The sequence below is a fragment of the Melopsittacus undulatus genome, chromosome 8 (assembly GCF_012275295.1).
Source record: "Melopsittacus undulatus isolate bMelUnd1 chromosome 8, bMelUnd1.mat.Z, whole genome shotgun sequence".
NCBI classification, from domain to species: domain Eukaryota; kingdom Metazoa; phylum Chordata; class Aves; order Psittaciformes; family Psittaculidae; genus Melopsittacus; species Melopsittacus undulatus.
Window position 1 is genome coordinate 54,674,756 of NC_047534.1, and position 15,733 is coordinate 54,690,488.

Below are 15,733 nucleotides of genomic sequence, written 5' to 3' on the forward strand. Positions count from 1 at the left end.
GTTTCCTTTGGTGCTGTCTATGGTCTTGAACACTCCATTTTATCTCTGTCTCTTCTCAGTGGTCAGCAGAAGCCATCACTCACCCAGGTAGGCAGCCTGGCTGGTGGACTCTGCGAGCCCTTCCCGACGCAGGTCCTTCCCTGCATCCCCTGGGGTGGAGCAATGGGCAGGGGAGCTCTCCAGCATGAAATTCTTGCTGCGGGAAGTGCTGATGATGCGAGGTGGCAGGAGGATATTGATAACAGTCTGGAGCAGCAGCAGGACCTCAGGCTGCTCCAGCCAGGGGCTGTCTGAGATGCATTGGGAGGGGAAAGAGAGAGAAAGATCAGGCTACATTCCATTAGACACCCAAAAGATCCAGACCCGGTTCAGTTCCAAAACGGGGTGCAATCTCATATGCTCCCTAAGCCAAAACTCTGTCCCCCACACCTTGTTATGCTGCTTCTCCTCCTGCAAGCAAAGGCAAAGTTTATTTTAGCATCAACACAAACACACACGCAGAACTACGCAGCACAAAGAAATGTCCCATTCAGTGGTCTCATGATCGCATCTCCTTTTGACATTTCCCTCTCCCTTTACTCTTTGCTTTCATTTAGGGATTTACCAGTGATCACCCTCTATAGAGGAAAGCAAGGAGCAGGGCTTGTGCCAGACAGAATGGGCAGACTGTGGTTCACAGGGGCACACAATTTCTGTGACCTCTGCTCCCCTCTGTGGCTTCAGCTACAACAGATTTGTCTTGCCCTGCACTCCAGTTTCAAAAGGAGCATGTCTGTGTCAGATCTGACTCAAGAACCATGGCACAGCTGAAACAAAGAGAAGAAACAACAACAACAACAACAATTTCTCCCAACGGGGCTCTTTTCAGCCTCAGACCCAAAGGGCTGATACACTGTCAGCAACAGCAAGCCAAATTCAGATATAAAAGTGAAAAATCAATGGGGGGCAGGGAAAGTGCAAACATCAGTTGTCAGAAAAGGGGGAGAAAAAGTCTTTTTGTTAAATTAGTCAGACCTTTGCTTCCAGATCCTACTGTGAGCACAAATGGAATCAGTAGGTTTAAAAGCATTCCTTCCCTTCTTTCCTGATTGGTGAATGGGGAGACGACATGGCTTAGGGGGAAATCTTCTTTCAAAGCCTGTGCAGTAATAATAAGAAAGGATTAAACGATTTCATCAGCAGATCATGAACACAAGTTACTGCAGGGAATGACAGTCCCCTGGGCACCCTGTTTACACAGCACAACACTGGCAATGATGACCTGATTGAACCAGAAGCCCTGAGACCACGTAGTCAGCAGTAAAAGGAATTCACAGAGTGAGTAACAGAGGTGACACCTGCTCTTGTCATAGCCAAGATGCAAAAAGCCGTGATTCCTAACTCATAGGTATCCTTAACAAAATCAGATGTATCCCACAGGAGTCAGCTTAGTGTAAGTCCTGAACTCTGCACTGCTGTGAATGGCATCAGGTTCTGACTCAGATTATGGGGAATACAACAAAGGAGCAGACAAAACTGCACAAATGGCATAATCTAAATATTCTGCTGTCCTAACATGGACATTTTTGTACTGCCTCGCTTTGTGTTGCCCAATCATCCTGCCTATCACAAAGAATGAACTGAAAAATAAAACAATGCACTTCCTGACACATAGTCAAGCCTAAATGGAAAGGTCTTTCATCTTCTTGAGAGGAGGTAGTACAAGTGACTGTCCCTAGAACCTCTGCTCATTTACAACTTCCCAGTTGCTACAGACTTAGCTGTGAAATGCAACTGAACCTTGCAACCCCTCAACCTTGCAGACCTGAGTTGAGAAATTCCAGGAGAAGATGTTTTCTGATGGGGTGTGAAGTGCTTCTGCTGGAAGTGTTAGGAATTATGACCACTCGTGTGTTTTCCTGACATGTTTTGGTTTCGCTACATTTAATGCCCTTGGGTGAGTGAACAGGGAGAAGAAGTTAATAAAAGTAAATCCACCCATTACTTAAATATATATATATTAATTTGGCACCTGGTTTTAAAAAAGAGAAGATTTCAGAGAAGGTGAAGGTGGCCCTTTTTTGGCTTTTGATTAAAGAACCATTACCTCAGAGCTGGAAGAATATTGCCCACTTTCTGTGTCAGTTGGTACCAAAATGTCCTTTTGTGCCTCATGCTCGAGGGACAGCAGTGTGCTTTGGTCCCTATGAGAGCTCCTTCCCAAGCCGCCCTGCTGCTCAGAAATACCTGCTGAAGTATTCGACTGGATGTGCCAATGCATATTAAAAAGTGCAAGTGGGAGCTAGATTAGGAAATTTGTCCCTTCTTTGGTCACCATTCTGTCTGATTTCATGCCAATGGGAAAGGGATACAGAGGCAGAAAGACAGCAACAGTTATGGCACTGCTATGAGAAAGGAATAGTGATGAAAATCTCTACAAAGTCTGGGATGTTGGATTTTGGGTTTAATTCTGGACAACAAGGATGCTATTGAGTCAGCAGCTGAAAAGCCAACTTGCCCTGCTTTTTTCAGCTGGCACACTGTGTGACCAGCTCAGGTAGGAGCAGAAGAGCACAAACTCCACTCTATTGCACACATGGTCCCATGCGAAAAGAGGTAGGGTTGAATGGACATGACCTAAGCCAGGGCCCATCTCCTTGTGGCAGGAGGCTTATGCTAACTCCTTTGATCCTGTAGAGAATTCTAATGTGCTTGTCAGAGCCTTAAACAGCATCAATCAGCCGAACTCCCTGGACTTCAATCACAGTGTTAAGCTGATGGATGCTCGCTGTGGACTTGGTCCCAACAGGTGAATTCTGAGCTCAGTTCAAGCCCTCATAAAGAAGGGAGAATTTACATGTTGCTTCTCTTTCATTTTTGGTGTATGTTCCACAGATTTTGCCCAGCTTTTGCAGAAAGCAAACAGAGCACCGATGAGTTGGTGTCTCAACCAGAAGCTATAACAGGCCTGGCCACAGGCCAGGGCAGACACACCTGTATCTGCAATGCTACAAGCCGGACAACAGCTGTGCTGAAGGGCAGAGGTGGCGAGAGATAAGGGCTGAGATGAAGAAGGGGTAATCCGTCAGCCACACTGGAGGGTCCTACCACTCCCATCACCTGCAATACAAACAGAGCACATCACCACAGCTGACTACTTACAGTTTAATCCATGCCATATCCTCCAACAGCAGTGAAATGGAGGTGCCTTCCATCGAGCACTGAGTTGGGATGGATCTAGGAGAACCAGCCCACCCCAGTGGTCCTTGAGTGAGCTGGGGCCAGTGAGGAGACGGAGTTCTAGCAGGGAAAGGGAGGGGAGAAGAAGGAACCAGCAAAGGATGGGAGGAGTGCACAGGTAACCCGGTACATTTAGAAATGTACCCAGTACCAGCCCTGAATGACCAGCACTGGACTGGTGGAACAGTTAGAGTTGGAGGATATGTCATGTAACGACTGTAACAAATAAAAATATGTCATCAAAGTAAAAAGTCTGCATTGAAACTGGACATCTTTTCCCTTCTCTTGCTGATCTAGTTGAGAAATAATGTCCTAAGTCTGACCCAAGCCGGGTTTTGTACAATGTTCAGATTCCTCTCACAGTCTGTTCTTAGGAACTCTGATTCATCTTACCTGACCTGTCTGAAACAAAGCCACCTGCATGTGACCTGGTTGTCTGGAACAACTTGAAATATCAGCACAAGCACATAGCACTTACAGGTGAGAGTTACGTGAACTGGTTTTGGATGTGTCCCTCAGGACGAATTAAATCACAGGCCTGCACATGCTTGTTCCTCTCCATGACTAGAAACATCTAGATGATGGGAAAGGAAGAAGCTCCCCGGCAGACGCCCATGCTTAGGGGAGATGAATGCACTCTTTTATATTATTCCCAAACTCAGCCTGAGGAAAAAGGCAGTAACTGGTTTTATGCTGGAAAACCAAAGGACAATTTAGAAGGGGAAGAGGCAGAGCCCTTTCTTTATATCACCATGGATTATCATTTAAACATTACCCCACCTTCACAGCTGATCTTATTTTGGACTTCATGAACTAGTCTATACACAATACAGCATGCAGTCAGACATGCTCCTACAGCCAACAGTGGCCACAGTTGTGACAGCTTAAGCCAAAATACTCATAACAGTAAGAGTAATCTTTTCCTGGTAGCTTTCCCTGATGTTCCCAGCCAGCTGAGCATATGCAATACGCATGGTGACTGCGCTTCAGCACTGCAGAGCTTTCTGCTATTTTTAGAGCATTGGCTAATCCTTAATGCAGGCCCTTTGGAAAGCCTGCTGGTGTGATTCACCCTGCCACGCCTGCTTGCCAAACTGCAAGTCCATTCTAAGCTTGTATTTGAGCTAAATCAGTAGCAACTTCCCCAGGCAGCAACCCTGAGTAGTCTGAGGGCTGAGAACTGCAGCACCTCCAAGTAGCTACCTCTGCTTAAACAAGGAAGATGTCTTATGGATTCTCACAGGTTGGAGCTTTTCTGCCCTTGCAGTGCTGAATGCTGAACAGACATGAAGGAAAGAACCTGGCAAAAACTGGTACTGCATTTCAGCTGATACTCACTGGTTTTAAAGCCGCTCAGAGCTGAGAGGTACTAGGAAAAGTTGCATCATTTATGTTCTAAGGATAAAATGTTATAAAGCCCAATAACAATAAAAATGCTAATGAAGCCTTTCCCCCTTTATTTGTATTTTTCCCACGTGGGATGAAAGCACACGTTTGTTCAAATGGTTGGGGCTATACTGATATCAAATGGAGAGGTTGTCCACAGTGTAACAGCTGCAGAAACACTGCAATCTATCACTGAATGGCCAGTCAGACTCTATCTGTATTGTGTCTCTGCTGTAACACACTTAGGAGCCTGAATTCTGCTAGGAGTGGGATCTGAACATTGTACAGTGCAAACCTGTACTAGATCAAGCCACGGACATTGCAGTGGAGTGAATTCACCCATATAAACCCTTCTAACTAGCCAGCACCTGATGGCCTCTGCCAGAGCCACCAGGGTCCTTCCCCACTGGAGACAGTAGGTATCCCCAGTGCCACCCTCTCCCCGTCTCTACCAGGTGAGTGCCGTCTCCACCACCCCACTCTCCAACTTGCAGCCCTCAACTCTCAGCTCAATGTGGCAAAGGTAGATCTTCAAAGTGGTGCGTGGGAAGCAACGGGGATGAATCGCTTGACCACTGCTACAGGTCACAGTGTCTCCCCATGCACCACTTCAAAAATGAACCTTGCTCTCTCTAGTGTCACTTGCGAAGTCCCCTTGCGAGGGGTAAGGGGGACAGGTAAAATGACAGGAATGGGAATGATCTGTCATCTTCAATCCAGAGAAGTCAACAGCAGGGGGAGGTTTAGCAAAGGTTCACGGGGTTGCCGCTCAGCTACTCACCAGATTGACACACACATTGATCAGAGACCTAAGGTGAGGCAGGAAGGATATGATAGGCTGCCTCTGAAGTGTCAAACAAACCCCTTCAATCAAACTGCTGGCAGGCTCCCACTCAACCTGGCGCCTGCAATACAACAGTAGGTGCTGTTAGCCGCGGGCCTCCTGCCCCCCACCAGACGCTCGCACACACGGCGACCGACACACAGTGACGCCCACAGAGGAAACGGTTCAGACAGCGACCACGTCCGAGATGAGCACAGAGAAAAGGTGTTACCCACGCAGCTCAGGAAAGCACAGAGCCACAGAGCACACTGGGCGTTGGAGAGAGACAGGAGACGAAGCAGAGGGGGCTGTGCTAGCAACACAAGCCCCCTCACACAGCAGCGGTGGATGAGCTGGGTTTCACCTCCTGATGCTTCCCTCTGACAGATGGAGAATGAAAAGGAGCCACCAGACAGCTGCCTCAGGTGTGCCTGTGTGGGGAAAAGGTCTGCTTGTGCTGTGCTCCCAGCTCTTGTTGTGGCTTGTGGATGTTCTCACTCCATCATCTGAGTGCCCTCTGTAAGCTACTCTGCAGTCTAGTCTGCTCTGCCAGAGTGACTTCCAGACAGTCTGCCCTAAAGGTAAACTGGTCCAGCAGAACAATTTTTCCCTTCCTCACCTTGTGCAGGAGGGTTGATTCACTCCCTGTTAGGACCAAAGTCCTTCATTCCAGGATCCTTGCTTCCCATACTGGGCTTTTGTCAGAAAAACAGCTTTTAGGGCTTGTGACAGATACTGAATGGAGTCCTTCCTAGTCATAGGCAGCCACAGCTTAGGTAACATCAAAGTGATGCACACCCTTCATCTCAAGTGAAGTCAGGGCCTGACTCTTTGGAGTAAGTACAGTTTTGAAGCCAGCATCTGACTGTGCACTTACTGGGACAGAAAGACAAGGCTTGCTTAACTTGCTAGTTCAAGACTAAACAACATCCTAGCCAAGCTCCTCACTGGACTTCTAGAAACACACAGGGGATCAAGTGTTCACTGTATGTTCTTACGCAGACCTACATACACGTTGTCTTTCAGCATCCACTGTTCCTAAATAGTCTGTTCTTGTACTTGTTCTTACACATACACTACTTCCATCAGACACTGCGTTTGGAGCGGGGTGCCCACAGGGGGTAGCATATAAGATTCTGATGTGAGTACCCCAATGGATGGTTTTTGGGGTCTGGCATCCAGCCCCATCTCTAACAGACTTCTTGGCCCAATGAGCTGCTTTTGATCCAGTGGCTTCACTGTCTCTGTCCCTTGAAGAGCAATTTCAGCCAGGCATAGGTACAGACAGAGAGAATATGAAGGGAGTTTTAATTTATGAGCATTCATTCAGCTTACACAAAGAGGAAAGATGTTGAGGAACAGGAAGACCCCTAAGCTGCCTTTGAGGCAGAGGAAAATATGAACAAGAAAAGAAAGAATGAGCAAGAAGCAGGCAAGACATGGCACAGAATCAAACAGGAAGAGGAAGCACTAATATATCTGCCACTAAATTCCCTGTAAGAGCAGAAGTTTCTTAGAGCAGATTGCTAGCCAAAGAAATGTGATAGTGATGCCAGAAAGAAGAGATCACTTCCCTATTATTTCCTCCATCTTAGCTGGGTACATATGATTACTGCCGAGACCTAAAGCTTTGTGTCTGTGTCCTAAACTAGGATGTTCTCTAACATCATTTGGCTTCTCAGCTGAGACTGCCAACTCACAGCTAAAATAATGAGAGTAGTGTGACGGCACAAATCTGAAGACTTATTTTGGAGGAAGAAAAATGAGATTTCTGGAAGTTCTCTCCATAGTTCTTAATACCATGAACTTCTTTGCTATGAATGAACTTCTTTGCTACCAGAAGACACAACAAAAATGTCAACATAAATGCACACTTACAGAGATAAAAACATCTGTTCGTTTGCTGATATGCTGTAAAGGTTCACCGCAACACGACAGCTTTAGTTAATGACATACCCACACTTCAAGGCTTGCAACATCAGAAACGGACCTCAGAGGGTTTCCATTGTACCTGCTCACCTCAAAGTAGGCATCTTGTGAATTTTATTGAACATACGATCCAATCTCTTTAAGATGAGGATAAGGGCAGGTCTCACCGCCTCAGCTGTCCAGTCAGTGATGGGCAGCATCTCCATAATGTAGCGCCGGAGGCCTCGGCTTTCCATCGTCTGCGTGTCGTAAGGTGCCAGTTTCAGCAGGGAATGTGCAATTTCTGCCAATCTAAAACCAGGATTTGTTAGGAGGAAAATCGAATATGACTTCTCCACACGTGTGTCAATGAACTAACAGATAGCTCTTTAGTAACCTAGTAAAATGTAAAACATGCGAAAGTCAAATGTGCTGCTATTTAAACTCTTAGACCTGATACCACAGTTCCTGGTTTATACACACGTGAATGCTTTAAAGATTAGTTTTTACACTGATATTAAATGCACCAAACAAACATCAGGAATCACAGAATTGTGTAGCTAAAATATAAGTAACTGAGCTATTAGTAAGATTACAACATGGCAAATGCCTGCAAAACACATACCTGACATCACCTGTATGTCAGTTAATGAGTGATCTGTTCTGGTTTCATGCCTGTTTTCATGCCAGCACTTTAAGAGATCTCACTTTGCAATTTTCAGGTGTTAAATTCTAAAAATAATGTGCTGGCCCATGGGCTTACACAACATGCACTTTGTATCATTATTCCCTGCAGCTTTGATTTGTTTCTCCTAACACCTCTACAGATTGTGTTGCTGTTGCTTCTTCTAACTCTCCCAGATGGCCTTGCTGATGGCATTTTCTGTATTGACTGTGAAATACCATGGCAACATTTAACTTGCACTTGCGGTTTGACAAAGATCTACTGAAAGACTTGAATATTTGCAGTAGACAAGGACAATAAAGCTACATCTACTCATAAAAGGGATGGAAACATTTGTACTCCCTGAAACATCAATAGACTTTGTAGTGCAAGATTACAGTACAATCCTATTCGTATTGTGGGGGCTTCTTCTGTAATGCCTTCAACTAATGGGACATATTTCTATTCTCTTTAAACTCTGCTTAGCAATATCAAGGGCAACAAGCTCCTCAGGTTAACCAAAAGTGCTATAGAAGTGTCTCTTTATACAGTATTTCTTCATTGTTACTTTTTACAGCTACTTTGTCCTACTGTGGAATAGATTTGTTTTCTTCAACACTGTGAAATTTAAATCATCATATGATTCTGCTTCTTTCTGGCAATACTATCTCAGCAGTATGTAGTGGTATATGAAGACTTTCTTATGTGTTATAAAGTGCAAGATCCATTTCATCCAACTTGAGACATAAACCTCAAGTAATCTTCTAGCTCCGTTCATGCAGAAATAAGCGACCTGGGAAATTCTCATCTTCCTGAAATACCGGGATAAACAGCTAAGTAGATGTGCAGCTCCCTTTTCACTGGATCCAGAAAGATCTTTAGAACTTCTGCAGTCTAAACATTTAAGTTTTAAATGGCTAAAATGGGGTGAGATTAATCCTTTCTGAAGTGACTAGCACATGATCTTGTTTTGTGAAATCTCTGAAATGGCATCTGTCAGCCTCCCAGTACCACGGCTGTCACATCTCATTCTGGTAAAGCTACTCTCTACTCAGAACTCAGGGGTTCTTTCTCCTACAGCGGTTAAATCCTGTCAGTCATGTCAGTGATAACTTAGGAAATTAATTTCTGTAAGAATCAAGACAATGTTGGCTTTGTTTTAGGCTATCTATGACAATTCCCTGCCCATGGCAGGGGGGTTGGAACTAGATGATCTCAAGGTCCTTTCCAACCCTAACTATTCTATGATTCTATGACTCAGATTTTAACCCAAATAAGGCAGTTATTTCTAGCACTTTCCAGGAGCCACGACAGAATCAGAGCACAACTCATTATCTTCTGCAGTTCAATCCCTTAGTTTGACTGCTGTAACCTTTGACCATGAAAAACCTTCTTCCTTGAAAAGAATGCAGTATTCACCAGCCTCTTCCATGTATTGTGACTCAGCTTCATAGAAAGCTTCTCACAAGAAAGTATCTTTAGAGAAAATATACCAATAACACCTTCTGTACATATGGATTTAAGTTGGTTAACTTGTCTTTTAGGACAGTGACATGAAATAGGGTAAGACCAGTTAAACTAAATTACTCCGGAATATAAAAACATATAGAAGTGAAGTTCCCATGTAACTGCTGAACTACAAATGCTTCTGGGTAGCACACCGGAGCATCCATATGTTACATCCATAAAACTATGGTAGAAGAAGGAGCAAGCCCCTTGCTTTACTGCACTAAATAAAGTTCACTCATCAGATGCATGTTCCTCACTCCCACTGAAATGATGAAAAATCCCAACCCACCATGTTTAACCAAGGAGATAATCTGTCCTGAGCATCTCACTTTGTTTCTAAGACTAAAGTTCTTATCTCAGGCTTCTATTGCTCAGTCATGGAGGTTGCAATACAGCTAAACAGATGTACTGACTTCTGGGGCTTGTGGCCCTTGGAAAAAAACATGTAGAGGTAACACTGCAGAAGCAGCCATGCCCATCAGGTTATGTTTGCAGCCAAGCACTACATAAAAATGACATGCATTTGTGGAAACAGACATCTCTGTAAAATTATCCTTTAAGTAATCTGCAGCCTCAATCCAAAGATCTCTAATTGTGACAGAATCTGCCAGCTAAGGGCCCTTGCCAGTTTTTGAAGAGCTTGTGTGTAAAAGGTAGAAGAGCTTTTAGAGTCCACGGGCAGGGAGAGAGCTGGTTCAGGGCATTTCTAGGATCTGTCACCATTCACCTTCCTATATGAGGTATTCCTGAGGAAGAAAGTATAGTACTCGAGAGAGGAATAATTCACAGCCAGAATCACAGAATCTTACAATCATAGAATGGGTTGGGTTGGAAAGGACCTTGAGATCAGGTGGGCTTCCATGGAGCTATTTCATCCACTGGAGATGGGGGTCTGAATGAGACCAGAGGAAACTATCTGAAATCTTCCTTATACACAAGCAGCATCAGGTACAACCTAAGGAACATCCAAAGCTCTGTGTGTTTCAGACAGCAACATGTGACTACACTACCAAAAAGGTATTCTGTCTGCTATTACAAAAAACTGAGAGCTAAAAGAAGGGAATCCCCCTGAAATGAGGAAGTAAACCCAGAATGCCTGTGGAATACCTCATGTGGGACTTCACATCCAGCAGCTCCAGAGATGTCACTCGTGGCTCACCAGCCAGATTCTGCAGAATCTTCAGCCTCGGACCACAGTGCTTGTAGAACTCTGTGCAGATATTCAGCAGCGACTCCCGGGGTCTCCTGAACTCCTCTCTGGCAATGCGCTCATCCAGCTCCTCTCGGGGAAGACCCTGGCCCTCCTCCAGCAGGTGAAGATTCTCCCTGGAGGGTATACAATGAGAAAAAGTAGGAAGTGTTACATACAGTGGAACAGCAGGGGTAGATTATAGCAGCTTCTCCACATTGATTTTGCAACAGATGCTTTCCATTGCAATCGAAAAGAGAGATAACTGCATCTGCAATAAATTAAGAAAGAGAAAGGATAAACTGCAGTGTGTTGTGAAAAAAAATGTCAATAGTTTCTATATGAATTATCCTTTGGTATCCATCCTTGGGGTAGCTGTCACAGCAACACTGGGTGGGACCCAGTGGGTGACTCTGGAAACCACTGGGGAACAGTTCCATCATGTCAGGGAAGATGGGGTAAAGATTTCACTGTACCTGATAAAGTGTAGTTTGGCTCCCTGTTCTGGGTACCTGGGGAAACAGAAACAGTGCAGTTGTAAACAGCAACTTCCTAGTGCCTACACTGCCTTTCTGAAAGAAGGTAACACTGTTCTAGCCCAGAAATATACACTCACCATGGGCAGGATGGTATCTTGTGTCACTGGAACAGTGGCTATACATAGGCAACATTGCATAGCCTTTATTTCCCAACTAGCAGCAAAAAACAGATTCTTATAGTTATTGCCCTTGCTAGGAAAGGAAAAATTCAGGCTTAAAATCTCTCCCAAAAATTTCTCTTACTGATTTTTACCCCAGTGCTCAGCCTGTTTCATGAAGCCAGAGCTCATCTAGTGGAAGGAATATTCTTTGATTTATTGTCATTTTCTCCTCGTTGAGAAAACATTAACAAACCCTGCACCCCTTGGCTAACACATCCAGTGCTGGAACAGTGATCATTCTACCATCATGAGCTCCTGCTGTTGGTAGCAGATGTCTGTTGCAAAGATAACACAACAGGAAACCTGGAGCAGTGCAAAAATATTTTGGATCAGAGACTGAATGTTTGATAATCAGAAAGATCTGGAAGTGTAAACCAAGATGGTTGAGTCACACAGCATCAGGAGTCTCTACACTGCCTGTCAGCAGATACACATTAACTGCTCTCCCAAATAATAAAGCACTACTTTCCATTACACCTTATTTTTCTTAGACTGGGCAATCTTGCAATGGAAGTAAATGGCATATATCCATTTCAGACTTGAGCATGAAGGGCTATGTCTGCTTCTCAGGATGAAAAGTCAAAGCTGTGTTTCATCCATGTGTGAATCCATCTTAACGAATAACAAATTGATTCCAGGAGTTAGCAACCAAGATGTATACACTACACACCTATAATTCATTATAGCCGCCCTTTGATGATTCATGCAGTGAGTGATTTCTATCTCCCTTCAATACAAAAAAAAGGCAGGGAAAAATCTGGAAAGCATGGCTTGCCAGAAGGGTGTTCCTGATTTACAGTCCTATACAGGCCATGTTATTGTACTGGACTACTGGCTATGCACAGACTTACTACCAGCTGTTACAGACAAAAGAGAAATCCAGAGGAAATACTCTGCCCTGGAAGAACAGCTGTTCCAGTTTTTGCTATGCTATGACCCTTGCAGCTCAGCACAAACATTCAGGTTTTAAGCACAGTAAAGCACAGCCTGGCCAAGAGAAGGCAGGGCTGCCCAGAAAAGTAATCAGTGCTGCAAAGACCTTCATAATCCCAAGTCTTGTGGGTGGATTTTGTAACAAGATTTTGTACACCCTTGTTCTAGCAGTAAATTGGCCAGTGGCCTTGTGTAATTTCAACAGCCTAAAAAAACCTAACCCAGACCAATGTGGGGGTAAAGATGACAGAAAGAGACCATAGGAAAAATAAAAGGGGATGGGAAAAGGAATTAAAAAAACCAACTAGAGGAGGTGCTAGTCTCTGAGTCTCTCACTTGTCACTTCAACAGTGGGCTCAGAAGGAAGCAGAGAACTGAGGGACACAGTCGCTTTGTCAGTATACTTCTAGAGTGCAAAAAGGGGAACGAAGAAAAAGACATTTAAGATGGATGTCCTCCATTTTGACATCCCATTCTTCTATTTAGTCAGATGCTTTTAAACTAGAAATTCTAAGCTTGAGGATTTTGGTTATTGTCAGAAACGCAGTCCTGTGTGCTCTTTTTATCTGTTTTCTCTCATAGCACTGAGACAGCTGAGCAATAAATGTTACCTTAAGGAAAAAATAAAAGAAAGAAAGGAAAAAAGCTGCTCAGAAAAATAAGGAAGAAAGAAAATCCCACTGACTTACCTGGTGTTCACGCCGGCTGACATGGTGTGGTTTGCTGTTGTGGTCCCTTTATGACCTTGGTCACATCGACTCATCTGTGGGGCTGTCATAGGCCTGACAGAGGGAAGGTAAAGAGCACACTGAAGGTTAAATCTAACAGGCACACTACCTGTGATCTGGTGAAATCTGGCACTAATTTTACCATGTCTAAAACTCAGCCATTATTCAAGCTAAGCTGCATATGGTGACCTCCTGTGCATTCTCTCTCCCTCACTGACAACCAAACGAAGGCCCAGACCTTTGAACCATGTGGGTTACCTGGTGAGAACTTCTACACTGTACAAGAGGGCTTGCAAAGAGGTGGCAAGGGCAGACATAGCAGCAATCTCCTCACGAGCTGCTGTCACAGTCTCTGCTTGAGAGGTTTGCCGCTTCAGTTTCTGCAAGTAGCAGGGAACCAGTGCTTCCAAGACCATCAGCATCTGGAGGCTGGAAAATAACCAATACTTGGTCTGTTTTCTTTTGTCAATCCTGAAACTCACATCAGGCATAAGCTTAATTTTCTACCTGAAGAACCCTGGATCTCTCCCTAGCCTTGTGATTTCATCGCTTCTCACCAGATAAGCAGTCCCAGGACAAAGAAACTCTTGGATCATGGACTTCAGGGGGAAAATTAGCTGATGTACAGAACAATAAAACCAACCTGAACTTCTGGGTATCTTCTGAATATGTCATCCATTTGCAGACATTCATTTTCCTTTCCAAAGACACCTTTCTTCTCTGGTTCCCTCTCAGACACTAACCTTTTTGCTTTAGCAGTTTACCTCCCTTCTCTCTGCTATCTTCCTGTTCTTTCCAGCTGCCCATTCCTCCACCTCCCCATTGCTTCTCTGACAACAAAAACCTGCAGGACACAGCATGATCCCCACTTGGAAATATAGTTTACATGTTGCTGTTCCAACTGTCACCCAGCTTAATGCTGCAGCCAGTGGCTGGCAGGATTTGGAGCCAGAGCCCTAAGAAAGGTATCAACAGCAGAGGCTTGGCCTCACGGAGGAGCCCCATGCTTAGGATGCATTTCTATATCCTATGCCTCCATTTGTCAGCCTTGCTTCCACATGCCATATGCAGCTTTCCTGAGTCTGCACAAACGAAGAAAACAGATTAGCACCTTCTGAATGATTCAGGAGCATAGGCCACCACTGTCACACAGAGCTTGATGGCTTCACTGATTGAAAAGGTCAAATCTTCATTCCCATAGCAGAAGTCTGCAGGAGTACAGCAATATGAGAAGAATGTCACACAAACATATTGAATATGAAAGGAGCTAGCACACTCCTTCCTCTTCCCTTCTACAATTGCTTGCCTCTCATGTTAACAATTCCCAACAGGAATTTTTGACAAAAATCTGTCTATATAAAGGAACCATATGTTGCACTCCCACTTGTACCCTGCCATCCAAGAATTCAGCAGGTGAGAAACACTTTTCGGTAGGTCAAATCCTTGCTGAGCTTGAGGAGTCCCATTTCAAATATCACCCATCAAAGCAGAATCTTAAGCTCATGTATGACAAGGACACATGTCAACTTAAGGACAATTTTTACGTTCCCTCTTCTTTTTCCTAGATATATCCACTGCACTAAAAATTGTGCTGATACACCACTGAAGGCAGAAGATGGTTTTACTTCTGAAAAACCAAGCCCTTTTTATGCTGGAAGCCACATGGATGCCAGGTAATTTGTGCCAGGTACCAAGAAACTGAAGTATCCAGAGAATATCTGTAATATAACCATAGTCCCATTTTCAGAAGTGACTTTGGTATGCAGGAGCCCAAGTCAAACTTTAGGTCCCAAAGCATGCAAATCACTTTGAACAATGGAACTTAGAAGTCAGGTGTGTTAGGTAATTCTGCTCTTCATATTGAAAATACCAGGCACAAAACATACTCATCTACAGCCTCATCATCAACACATACTTGGGAATCTTCTAATGCCTTTCAATAACCCTCCACAGAAACCCCAAAGATTTTATATAAATATTCACTACAATCCACAAAGAGGAAGAAATATCTTCGGGTTCTGTACCATTTTCTGTTACAACTTGTGATATAATTGTGTAGCATCATAAAATTCCAGTATGTAACAAACTTTTATCTCTAAAGCTTCACAGTTCATCATTCTTCAAAGGAAGTGCAAATTTGGAAAAGAAGTTGAAGACTCTTATAAACCCAGCAAAAATTATTTCCCTGCAAATCACAAAGCAGTCAAATTCTTTAATACTGCATTGCATGTGTAACTATCAAGAGACACAGTGTGCTGGATACATCATACAGCCATATGTATTCTGCTTTGTGATAAATCAGCACCTCCCCCTAGAACTCAGCAGTGTTGAATGTCTGAATGGCATCCATCATTTACTAGTCACAGTCTGCCCACGGGAGAGGATGCTTTTCTTTCCTGCCCACATGGAGCAGAGGAAAGGATGACACTGATCTTGTCAGCATGATACAGTTATTAGGCATCTTCATTCTTCACCCACACATGATAAAGTTTAAAATGCCAGTCTCAGACTAGCAGGCTCAGAAAAAGTAGCTTTGGAATAAAATAAACTATTACTTCCCCTCCTGCCAAAAATATCAAAAGGATGGTGGGGAAAAAGCTAACCTTAAAAGCCTCACAAGGCATAAAACCCAGATATGAGTGCATTCTGGGAGAAGAAGAAGGCCTCAAACAAA

The 15,733-nt window shown here is 44.1% G+C and overlaps 1 protein-coding gene across 1 annotated transcript in view; it reads right to left on the minus strand.

Annotated features, from left to right (window-relative positions):
* Positions 1-15,733, minus strand: part of UNC80 (unc-80 homolog, NALCN channel complex subunit) — a 117,971-nt gene that overhangs the window by 19,839 nt on the left and 82,399 nt on the right. The window contains 10 exon segments of the mRNA XM_034065723.1: positions 84-290; positions 1,015-1,138; positions 2,974-3,099; positions 5,387-5,510; positions 7,448-7,648; positions 10,617-10,835; positions 11,175-11,210; positions 13,021-13,113; positions 13,318-13,488; positions 14,171-14,267. Coding sequence (XP_033921614.1) covers positions 84-290; positions 1,015-1,138; positions 2,974-3,099; positions 5,387-5,510; positions 7,448-7,648; positions 10,617-10,835; positions 11,175-11,210; positions 13,021-13,113; positions 13,318-13,488; positions 14,171-14,267 — 1,398 coding nt within the window.